The 12,883-nt window shown below is 38.2% G+C and overlaps 1 protein-coding gene across 4 annotated transcripts in view; it reads left to right on the top strand.

Annotated features, from left to right (window-relative positions):
• The window catches only part of LOC150084880 (sodium/calcium exchanger 3-like), a 533,436-nt gene that overhangs the window by 407,430 nt on the left and 113,123 nt on the right, over nucleotides 1–12,883 (top strand). For all 4 annotated transcript variants that reach the window (XM_090376677.1, XM_090376676.1, XM_090376678.1 and 1 more), the window contains one exon: nucleotides 9,562–9,661. In XM_090376677.1, coding sequence (XP_090232803.1) covers nucleotides 9,562–9,661 — 100 coding nt within the window. The remainder of the gene's footprint in view (nucleotides 1–9,561; nucleotides 9,662–12,883) is intronic.

The raw sequence follows: 12,883 nt of genomic DNA, 5'->3' as shown, positions 1-12,883 counted from the left end.
TTCTCTGAGCAACTTTTAAGTTATTTCGCGAAAAATAAATAGGTTACTTTCAATTCTATATATATATATATATTTTTTTTTTTAATCTTAGACTACTCGATGAAGTTTAGGGTAAAATCCTCGTGATACGAGCGCCCTTTTTTCTTTTTCTTTCTTATTTTTTATAGAACATAATTACATTGTACATAATATATTTACAATGATGAATAGAATGCATTTTAAATAAATCGGTAATTGAAAAACTACTTTAAACAAAATTCTTCAAAGAAACCTTTAAGTTATTTTAAGAAAAGTAATAAAGTTTCATTCGATTATTATTATTATATATATTTTTTAAATCTTCCGCCATCCAAGGATGGAAGGATTGATAAACTGATCCATCAAAGAGCCGTTTTCAGAGGCTCTGGTCTTCTCCACGGAAAGACTGCCAAGCTGAACATCAGGAAATGAGCAATCCCCCCTAACTTAAGAATGTCAAGTCAAGATTTTGGATACTAATAAGGATTAGGAGGATCCTTCTCTAGTAGTAGTAGTAGAGGCATGTGATTCAAGAAAGTAAGCGTGTGAGCTTATGTAGCATCAACCAAAAAAAAAAAAATAAATAATAATAAATAAAAAATAATTCCACACATCCATTCACACTAAAGGTTTTTGTCCAGTTCTTGACTGAATTTATTTAAGCTATCAACTTCCACAACGACAGATATAAGTTTGTTCCAGCAATCAACTACCCGCTAGCTAAAGGCAAATTTCTGCACATCTGTTCTACAACTGTATTTCCTCAATTTGAATTTATGCCCCCCCCCAGGTTCTTAATCTGAACAAGCGGAAGAATCCCATCAGAATTCAGCGTGCTCAACCCATTCAAGCCCTTATACACCTCAATCAGATCACCTCGCAGGTGCCTAATCTCCAGACCTTCAATTTGTAGAACTTTCTTTCTTATTTTTTATGGAACATAATTGCATTGTACATAATATATTTACAATGAGGAATAGCATGCATTTTAAATAAATCCGTGATTGAAAAACTTTTTTATAGAACGAAGAGGACACCTTCTTCCCCTCACCAATCTTGTTGCCCTTCTCTGTACTCGCTCAAGCAACTCTACATCCTTCCTAAAATCAGGTTTCCAGACCTGTACGCAGCACTCAAGGCGTGGCCTGGCCATTGCCTTATATAAAGGGATAATCACCTCCTTTTCCCTACTAGCAAAATTCCCGTATATCATTGACAATACCCCATGACCTGCTCTGGCAGCCTGTCTGCATTGCTCAGAAAACTTGATATCTGACTGCACAATTACTCCCAGATCTTGCGCATGGTTTTTATTTATTTATTCTTTTTTTTTATTTCTGTGTTTATTCAAAGTGACTTAAAACGTGTTAGCGTTGTAAAAATCTCTTCCATAGGTTTTACTTTTTTTTTTTTGGCCAAAGTAAGGAAGGTACTGGGTACATTCCTTACTTTGGCCAAATTATAATGTACTGTGCTTTAATCAGACATGAAAGAAACGAGTTACGAAGTTGACAGTTAAATTACAAGATATTAATTTTGGTAACTTTTAACTTAACTCATTTTTTTTACTTTTTTCTTTTTCTTCGCCAAGTAACGTAATAAGTTAGAAAGATCTTGTAAAGAATTCACGTTACGTGAGTTCTGATCCCTCACATTGTATTTTTTTAACCAATTTTTATAACGTTCAACCAGTACTCTCACCAAAACTAAACTAAATGAAAAATTGATTTAAAAGGTCATTATCAGAGAATTAGCTAGTATTTGCAGCACTGGAATGTGTTTTAGGGGGTGTGGCAAGAATTTCAATACTAATTCTCCAGAATCAAGGAAGAATATATTTTCGAATTAGAGTTAGTTAATTTTGAGTTTCACGAGGCTTTTTCTCTAAAGTTCCTTGGATGGCGTAAGATTTAAAATAAATAAATAAATAAATAAAACTGACAATCGAAAGTAACTTTGTCACTTTTCGTGAAATAATTTAAAAGTTACTTTTAAGACTTTTTAAAAATTCAAAAATTTTTCAAACAGTTATTTATTTAAAATGTATTCCAAACCTCATTTTAAATAAATTACATCAATGTGCAGTTACGTTCTATAATGCTCATACCATTGGAATTTATCTCTAAACTTTCTTGGTGGCATACATTGTAAATAAACCAAGGTCACGTTGTGACTTCTTGATAAGATAATGTGTGCCTTGGTATGTGATCATTTATTTATATATTATTTCTTTCTATCTTTATTTATATATATATAGGGTGTCTCAAAAATATTGGTACAAATGCTTAGGGGAGGTATGTAGCATCTAAAGGAATGTGAATCGCATAAGAACCCATAACCGGAAACGTCACCGTAAGTCGGTACACGGCGCTGTTCATCAGTTCACGAGAGGGAAAATTTCTGGTTTACTCATTCAAGCAGTAGTCGCCGCACGGAGAGCATGCATCAACATACAAACTGTAAGCTGGCAGACATGCACCTAGTGTATGGATTAGGAGGGCCCACACGGTGTGCGCCCCCATGCGGCACAACATCGCTTCGTAATAAATGTGTGAGCAGGTATGGTCGGTGACTGCTTAGTCGGCCCATACCTGTTACCATCCCGCATGAACTCCGCTAAATATCGGATCTTTCTTGAACAAGTTCTACCAGAGTTACTTGACGATGTTCCAGCAAATGTAAGACGCAACTTTTGGTTTCAACATGACGGGGCACCTGCCCATTATGGAAGGTGTGTTCGTGACCATTTGAACAGGCGTTTTGGGCGTCGATGGATTGGCCGTGGTGAACCCGTTGCCTGGCCCCCACGCTCACCCGATTTATCGAGCCTTGATTTCTTTCTGTGGGGGGGGCCTCAAATCTATCCTGTATGAATCACCTGTGGAGACGGAAATGGATCTCGGGGCGAGACTCGTCTGCGCTGCTGCTACTGTCAAAGAAACTCTAGGTGTGTTCGACTGTGTCCGCCAATCCATGCTGCGTCGGTGTCACGCATGCATCGCTCTCATGATGGAACCGTCGAGCATTTGTTATAACATCATGAAATGCATCCATCTCGTACTCCATTGTTAATATTATGTCAAATAAATATTTGCCACTAATTACTGTCTTGTGCCTCTGCTACTACTTTCCCGTGACGTTTCCGGTTATGGATTCCTATGCGATTCACATTTCTTTAGATGTTACCTACCTCCCCTAAACGTTTGTACCAATATTTTTTAGACACCCTGTATATATATACACACAGGCTGATTCACTACCAGTGCGACAAACTTGCAGGAGGTGTAGGGGGGTACAAAGACGAATCGGAAACACATAGCATTGCAGGGTCCGAAATGCCTTCGTTATGCGGTAGAGGACGTTGAACGGGAGGTCGTGTGAACAGCGATCCCGCTGGAAGTCAGCATTTGCGAACCGTTTCTGTTGAAGAAACCAAGTAGCAAAAGTCCTCCGGAGTGGATAATCCGCAGGCTCCAATGATTGGACGCGTTGCAGATGGTATGAACTCATTTGGTTTGTTGACAATATCCTCCATACAGTGGATTGGGAAATACCCAATCGTTGGCCTATGCTCGAGTACTCGTACTCGGATTGCCTTCTGCAAGACGTAGGACATTCTCCTCATTGTCTGGCGTCCTCGACGTTCGCTCTCGATTCATGGTACCTCTCGTGAAACAACCAGTCTCACATAACCTTCTGTGCACACGTGCGAAAATCGTATGATGAGGGGGACGCCTGTGCGGGAAACGTACAGAAGGAAATTTCGCAACATATTGGGTTGTGATTTGACTGGAATTTAGTTTGAGGTGTGACTTTTTTATGTTTATCAGATTATGATATAATAAATCCAAATGCTTCTCTCCCCTAGTCGGAAGCATATCAAGTAGGGTCAGTCCTAAGGTTTGGATGGGTTGCATCAAAGTATTCTTTAGCTAGATCGTGTCTTGGGCTAGGCATATTAAAGTCGCCAGCTATAATCATGGGAATATCTGTGCCAAAATTCTCTGAAATCCACACAAGAAGCTCGGTCCTGGTGTCAGCACTGTGTTCCGGCGGAAGATAAATATGGCAGACTTGGATTTCTTGAGTCTTCCAGACGCGGATATGGTTTCAAAGTTTTCAGACTGACTTGGTTTAATATTTGTAGGATGCAAACTTTCATGATAAAGGATTGCAACTCCTCCACCCCGTTTATCTATTCTGCTGTTCCCTATAAATCTGTAACTGGAGGATTGTACCAGCAGATCCAGTTGCCTGTTATAATTTAGCCAAGTCTCCACTATACACAAAGTCATATTCTTCAAGAAGTAGGCAGGTCTGCAATGTGTGCAGTTTGTTAACAACACTTCTAACGTTCTGAATAAAAAAGCAAATGGTCTGGCGTTCACCAGAAGGGGCATTCAGTTGCTTTAGTGGCTATATAGGTTGATGCGTACTACTGGTTCCCTGCAGTATGCGGTGTTCTTTTCTCGATATCTTTTAACTAGTGCACCCATTGGCCAGTTGTTGTATTCAAGGATTAGATTTAGGTCATCAGGGGAGCATGTGAGCAAAAATGACGCATAAGAAGGATGCCTTGTTTTCAGCTGTCTTACTTCTGTGTGAACTCCGAATCATTGAGCAAATATGGCCTTTACGTCATTCGCCTGCGTGTTCGGGGCAAGCCTAGTAACAAAGACTTTCTCTCGGGTTCTGACGGCTGTAATATTGAACCTCCTTGACAATTGGCCATCTGTTGGGAGGTTTGTATGCACTGTATCTACGTTAAAGTTGTAGTTCGGAAATTGTGTAGAGGGATAAGAGTTATTATTCCGGATCTGGCTATTGTGTACATTTGTTATGGAAGTTGCTTTTCGGTTGGTAGCCTTCGACATACTCTGATTCTGCTCTCTCTCCCATAAGTCATCTGGGATAAGGTTTCCCTTGTATTTCCGTTTGATGTTATTTCCGCATATGTCAACTTGGGATACTTTTAAGGGCGCACTCTATCAGCTTCACATATGGCCGAGGAATAACAGCTAGATAGGTCCTGTGGTGAGGGAGATGAGAAGGGGGGCTCGGGTTCAAGTCACGGGCTTGAATCCCAGTCCACTCAAGGAACGCGTGCTATGCACTCTCGCTCCTGACCACTCGGCTAAGTCAGGCCTTTTTAGGTTATGATGGGCATCATAGCGAGACCGGACCGAATCTATTGATAACTCTCAAGATTCCAATTCAGGTAGTGTATAATCAAGCTGCCTCTACTCTGCCAGACAGTAACTGGAGGAGGTCCGAGTAGGGTGTATGCGGGGTATACATTGTAGAAGCCACGTTATGACAAGAAGCTAGGTATATTCTTGCCGTGTGTACGCCAAATCCAAAAATTCATTACTTCATACAATGTCTTTTCTCGCCTTTTCTTACAACTGAATACATAATACATCATGAGTAGTCAAACAACAGAAAAAATTATCGGCGAAAACATTTAACCACCCAAACACTTCCTCGTTTACTTCAAAAATATAGGTGGTCTCAGTTCCAATCTCAATGATCCCATTTCCACTTACATTATGCCAAGCCCCGCGTCCGTTTATTGATACAATCCCAATTATCTGTTGATTCAACCACTGCTCACCTAATTATTCGCGGTACTATTCCTTTTACTTATGCACATGTCCGCTCTGAAGTTCCCTGTCAGAGACTTAGTAAGTTGGAATCTCCTCTTTTCGATCTTCTCTAGTTGAAAACCTGTCAACCCCATTCTGTCAAATTCATCTGTTGCCTCTGTCGTTCTCCGAACTCCACTAATCACTTGAAACTCTTTGATTTCCTCTCTTTGAAACTTGCCATTCTCCAGTCCAACTTTCCTGACGATGAAGTAATTTTTCTTGGCGATTTTAATGTTCGTAACTCCAGCTGGCTTCCGTTTTCTAGTCACACGAACCCAGCTGGTTGAGATACTGAGGCTTTTGCAATTACTAATGACCTCGCACAAATTGTTCATTTACCTACCCGAATACCAGACAATCCTCACCACACAGCCAACACGTTTGATCTTTTTCTCAAAAACAACCCTTCCAAGTACTGTACACGGTTGAGGTGAGCGGTCCTCTGGGCACCTTAGATCAAAATTTGGTGATGGTCCCTTCTCCAGTGGAGCCTTTCTCAACGTCTGTCATTTGCCATTACAAGAATGTAACATGGGATGAGCTGCGCGATTTTTTTCTTCTTTTTCTTGGTTGGATTACTCCTTTTAAATCTTCTGATGTCAACGTTTGTTCAGAACGTGTCAGAGAAATTATTCTTGTAGGGATGAAATCCTTTATTCCATATTCCACCTTAAAACCTCGTCCATTATTTAAACCTCAATTTTTCAATAAATGTGCTACGGCTGTTCAAAATAAGAATATTGCATATCGCAATTGGCTTACATCCAAATCTCCAGATTCATTTTCTGCTTACAGCAAAGCTTGCAACAAGTGTAAAGCAGTCATGACATTTATAACTGCTTTACAGTCATTGCTATGTTAGTATTAGTATTAATAATGGCCACATGGTGCAAGAAAGCTTATGCTGCACCAGCCAAAAAAAAAACCGAATAAAACAATGATAAAAAAAAGAGAAAAAATAATAATAATTAAGAAAAGAAAAGGAATTAAACCTATCATCCTATGCGCTTCCCTCACCCGAAGGTACTATCCAGATGACCTTTGAATTTCCCCAAACTGTCAGCCTCTACCACCTATGTAGGCAAATTATTCCAGTAATTTATAACTCGCAGGCTAAAATAAAACTTCCTGCAGTCCAATCTAAACATTTCCCCCCCGTAACTTGAATTTATGTCCCCTAGTTCTAGCATCATTTATAATCTTGAAAATTTCGTCCTCATTCAATTTACTGATGCCTCTCAGAGCCTTAAACACCTCAATCAAATCTCCTCTAAGGTGTCTAGTTTCCAAACTCTGCAACCCACATATTCGAAGTCTTTCTTCATAAGGACGCCCTTTTGCCGATCTCCCCAGGCGAGTTACCCGTCTTTGCATCTTTTCAAGAAGCTCGATATCTTTCTTTAGGTGTGGTCTCCATACTTGAACACAGTATTCCAAGTGAGGTCTAACAAAAGCCTTATATAATGGGATTATCACGTCCCTATCTCTACTTGCAAAAGTTCGATAGATCATCGATAGGACACCATGGGCCTTCCTTGCAACCTGTTTACAATGCTCAGAAAATTTCATGTCTGACCGTATCGTAACACCCAAATCCCTTTCCTCCAGTACTGGGTTTAGTTGAACTCCACCAAGTGAATAAGTTATTTTCGGATTACTTTTACCCTGGTGTAATACTTTACACTTTGTTGGATTAAAGCATAGCTGTCATTTTTCTAACCATTCCTGAAGTTTATCTAGGTCTCTCAGTTAATGTATATCATCATTCTGTTATTGCAATTTCTTGTGAGAGAATAGCTTTTCTTTTTAGAAATGTAAAATAAAAAATGTGCTCACAAGTTGTAATTGGAATCGACAGATCAGAAAATAATTTCTTTCTGTGAATATACAAATAAAAGATGGTAAATGATTTAACGTTCTTAAATCATTTTGACAATAGAAGACGATGCTAAAACTTAGTTAAATTGGAAAAACACAGGGAGAGACAGACAGAAAGAAAGAAACAAAATAAATTAATATGAAAATATTCCTTTGCAGAACTACAGCAATATGCTACCTTATTTTAGTATTACTTTCCGACTTTAAAGTGATTTTTTTTAATAAATCCTAATTCATTACTCGTGGTGACAAACTGATTTCAGACTTTTGTTCATTTTATTATAATTTTTTTCTGTTTCTTTCAGTAATTAATGACTTCATAAGCCATATTCTAATATTAAACCATGGAAAACTATTACGGAGTCAACTATTACATGAACTATTATTATTATTGTTGTTATATTATTTGTCCCTGATGGGAGTTCACCCCGTGGCAGGTAACAAGTGCACAGGGTGGTTGTTATGTCTGGTGTTACTGTTGGTCGAGGAACCCTCTGACTATCCTATAGGTGTTCAGGATTGCGACTTTCTGGAGTTCCTTGTATGTGTTCTCTGGGTTTTTTGGAGGCTACCAGTGTTGGACACCGTTATATCAATCAGATAGATAGCCTTTTCCTCGTTGTAGACAAGGGTTATGTCTGGTCTGTTGTGTGGCATTGTCTTGTCAGTTATTATGCCATGGTCCCAGTACAGTTTGTGGGTTGGGGTCTCTAATACGACTTCGGGTTTGTACTTGTAATGCGGTACGCTTTCTTTGATCGATTGGCATTTCCTTGCTAGCTTTTGATGTATTATCCTGGCGACCTGATCGTGTCTATTATTACCTTTATATTGTTTCTCCCTGATTGGGCCCTACCCCGTGACTGGTACTGCTACCAAGTACACAGGGTGGTTGTTATGTCTGGTGTTACTAGACATTATTATTATTATTATTAGTTTTTATTATATGACTAAAGCTTATAACTTAATAGACACCCCTACATTGCAACAAAAATTACTGAAATATGGTATAAGGGGAAGAAGAATCAGTCAACTATTAGAATGCTATTTAACCAAAAGAAAAATAACAGTTGAAATAGAAAATATAAAAGGAAAATCATTTAATATAAAGAGAGGGGTACCTCAAGGCGCTCATGCAGGGCCAATAATGCTCAGTATTTATATAAATGACATATCTGAAGTAATTAAGAGATCTTTTATAAAAGTTTATGCAGATGATATAATCTTATATACAGTTGGAAAAAACTTAACAAATATGACTTATGATCTACAGTAGATTCTTATTCATTTGCAGAGTAGGCTACTTGTTAAATTAGCACTCAGTTTTGAAAAAAAAAAAAAAAAAAAACAATATTTTTGGTAATTAGACCTCCTCATCAAATTCTAGGTAGTCTTCCTTCTATTAAAATACATAAACACGAATGCCTTCATGATCATAATTTCCAGAATTGCAAATGTCAAACTGTGGAAGAAGTTTCAAATCATGTTACCTTGGGTTATGTATTGGCTACAGTCTTAGTTGGGCAAGTCACATAACAAATTTGTATAACAAAATTCAGTATCACCCTAGGATACTGAATAGATTTGAATAAAAGGCATACAATGAATATAATTAACAATTTGTTGGCTAGTGCTCATTTCAGATTCAGGAAAAGTTATCCCCTTTTTAAATTAAAATGTTTAATAAAAAATTTTTTGATTCTTAATGATTCAATGGATTACAGTTGCTTTAGATATAAATAGTACTCTCTGTTTACAGTGTGGAATGTATTATGGGTAGTAATTTTCTTTTTTTCTCTTTGTTTAATAACAAATTTGTTTGGAAAACTGTTTTATTTGATGAATAATAACTTGTTGTCAAGAAATTTAATTTTCTTAAAAAGTTTATTTATTGTAAACAAATCTTTTGATGAATAAATTGTATCGTAATTATATTGTACTACACTATTATTATTATTATTATTATTATTATTATTAGTGGACTAGTATATGTGAACAATTTCATTTTTGCTTATAGAACACAGTTGATAAGCTATTCCAGAAAGCCAATGTATCCCTAATGATTGGAACATCATCATGGAAGGAACAATTTATTGAGGCCATTACTGTCTCTGCAGGTATGAAATGACTCTTATTTAGTGTTTTCTTCTCAATAGAGAGCTATAAATTGACGGATATTATGGATATTTATGGATTTTTGACTGAAACTACCGACTTCTTATATTATAGGATGGATTCTTGGGATAAGTGAGTTGCGTGAGAGAAATTAGCTGATGATGATGCAGCAGCAACATTTCTTCCTCATTGTTCAAATGCGGTGATGACTCAATCTAGCTTAAGTACGAGTATAATGGAAAGGTTAATTGTGGGTTTGCTGAATGCTAATAATATTAAATAAAATTTCCGAATTCACTATATAATCTTATTTTAATAATTAGATTACGATTCTCCCCAGTTAGGGAAGGAATAATGTTTTATTATAAGGAGATCTTCAGAAAGTAGCAACAGACATCTTTTTTTTCTTTTTTTTTTTTTATGTAAACCCCAAACACGACAGGTATTAGAACCTATAGTACTTAGTACCGTGCCTAGGTTGGAGGTTGAGAAGACGAGAGAAGATATTTGTTGATATTGGACTTGAACTTCTGTAGACTGTAATTTTCAGGAAATACGTATGAAGGAAGGTTGTTCCAGAAAAGGGCAATTGAATAAATAAATGAGGAAGATGAAAAATTGGTCCTGTGAGTTTGAAGTTGGACAGTAAATGGATGTTGGCTGGTGGCGGCACGTGTTCGGACTGTTTTTAAAGAGAGAGAGCGGGAATTATAAAAGCCAATTCAGAAGAACCGTGCCCGTGGAAGTATCTGTAGAAGGGGCATCACCAGAAACAGTAAGTCTATGAGACAGCGAGTGGAGAGACTCTGTTAGAGATGAATCATTAATTAACCTAACTGCCCTCTTCTGAATGGAATCAAGAAGCCTGGCAGAGGTGTTCGGGGCACCACCCCACATGTGGGAACAATATTCCATGGCAGGGCGGATTTCCGATTTATACAGAGTGAGCAGCTGTTTGGAAGAAAAGTAACGCCGAGAGAGAAAGAGAAAACCAAGTTTTTTAGATGCAGAGGAAGCAATATATGTAATGTGCTTGTGCCAATAGAGATTAGAAATTAGGGTAATCACCAAAAGAGATATATCATTTTGCCTAGAAATCGGAGTGTCCCTAAAGATAAGCATAGAAGCAGAAGAATCCTTTTTGCGAGATATAAGACAATACTGAGTTTTAGAAGGGTTGAAATCAACTAAGTTGTCTTTGCCGCACTGGAGAATTAATTGAAGATCGGCATTTAAGGAATTGGAAGCAGATTTTCTAGAAGTTGAAGCTGATTGAACAGGGCAAGGTTTCTAAAACTGGAAAGTGGAATGCAATGTGCTAACATCGGCAAAACTATTGATAAGATTTCCAGTCAATGGAAGAAAGTCATTAATATACAAGAGGAAAAGAGTGGGGGGAAAAAACTAAACCTTGGGGGGGACACCGGCATTAGTGGAGAAGTTAGAAGACAAAGAGCCATCTACCATCACCCTCACTGAGCGATCAGAGAGAAAACTGGATAACCAATTACTACAAACAGTTGGCAAACCATAAGATGGAAGCTTGTTTAGAAGACCTTTATCCAAACACGATCGAAAGCCTTTGAGATGTCAACAGCAACTACTTGTGTTTCACCGAACCTTTCCATTGAATTAGTCCATAAATGGGTACCATAAGCCAGAATATCACCAGTGGATCGACACTGACGGAATCCATAAAGCGATCGTTGATCAGACGGAAAGTTTCTAGGTAGTTTAAGAGTTGGCGGTTAATTGATTTCTCTATTACTTTAGAAAGAGTAGAAATAATTGCAATGGGACGATAATTGGATGGGAGGGATTTGTCACCCTTTTTAGGAACTGGCTGGATATGAGCAAATTTTCAAGCAGAAGGAAAAACACCTTTGGGTATAAGAAAGTGAAAAAAGGCGGCAAAGAATAGGAGTAAGTTTAGGAGCACAGGTTTTGAGAACAAGTGGAGAAATACCATCGGGACCTGGACCTTTCTTAGCATCAAGATTCGTCAAAATCCCTCTCACATACTTTTCACGGAGACGACAGGAGGCATTGAATGGGGCGTGTTGGGAATGGTGGGAGGTGTTTTACCAATATCATTAATATATGAGTTGGAAGAAAAATGCAATGCTAGCAGGTCAGCTTTATCTTTGGCTAAAGTGACAACAGAACCATCTGGTTTGGACACAGATGGGAGCAGAGATGGGTAAAAGTTACGACCAATAGCTTTGGCAAGGGACAAGAATGCTGGGCTACCATTAGGGTAAGAAGCAAGTTTTCTACCCTTAGCCTGTTCAAACTCTAGTTTGGAAGTTTGCGATATGTAATTATGATATGGAACATTCTTCTCTTGAACAGCCTTAGCACATTTATTGGAAAAAAGGTTTAGATTTTCAAGTGGAGTGTGGGATAAAGGATTCCATTCCTGCAAGAATAATTTCACTGACACGATCTGAGCAAACGTTGACATCAGAAGTTTTGAAACAGTAATCCGACCAAGGAAAAGAAGAAAAGAAATCTCGCAGGTCATCCCATTTTCCATTCTTGGAATGCCAAACAACAGAGGTTGGGAATGGCCATGAGATAAAGGCTCCATTGGAGAAGAGACCATCACCAAGTTGTGATCTGAAGTGCCTAAATGACCTCTCACTTCGACCGTGTACTTAGAAGGGTTGTTTGTGAGAAAAAGATCAAGCGTGTTGGCTGTATGATTAGGATTGTCTAGTATTCTTGTAGGTAAATGAACAATCTGTGCAAGGTCATTAGTAATTGCAAAATCCTCAGCATCTCGACCAGCTGGGTCGGTGTGACTAAAAACGGAAGCCAGCTGGAGTTGTGAACATTAAAATCACCAAGGAAAATTACCTCACTGTTAGGAAAGTTCGACTGGAGAAAGTCAAGTTGCAAAGAGAGGAAGTCAAAAAGCTCCAAGTGATTAGTGGAGTTGGGAGAACGGTAGAGACAACAGATGAATTTGACACAATGAGGTAGAGAGATTTTAAGCCAAAGAAGATCAAAGAGGGTAGATTCCAAATTGCGAAGTCTCTGACAGGGAATATCAGAACGGACATATGCACAAATACTACCTTTGAGGCGAAAGGAATCATACAGCGAATAATTTGGGCATCTGAGGTGAGCAGTAGTTGAATCAACCGATAACTAAGATTCTGTCAGAAAAGGTACATGGGGTTTGGCAGACTCCAAGTGGAAATGGACATCATTAAGATTAG

The sequence above is a fragment of the Mastigoproctus giganteus genome, chromosome 6 (genome assembly GCF_048544385.1).
Source record: "Mastigoproctus giganteus isolate SK-2022 chromosome 6, ASM4854438v1, whole genome shotgun sequence".
NCBI lineage: Eukaryota > Metazoa > Arthropoda > Arachnida > Uropygi > Thelyphonidae > Mastigoproctus > Mastigoproctus giganteus.
Note: the sequence above shows the minus strand (reverse complement) of the source record. Positions and strands in the feature narration are given on the sequence as shown.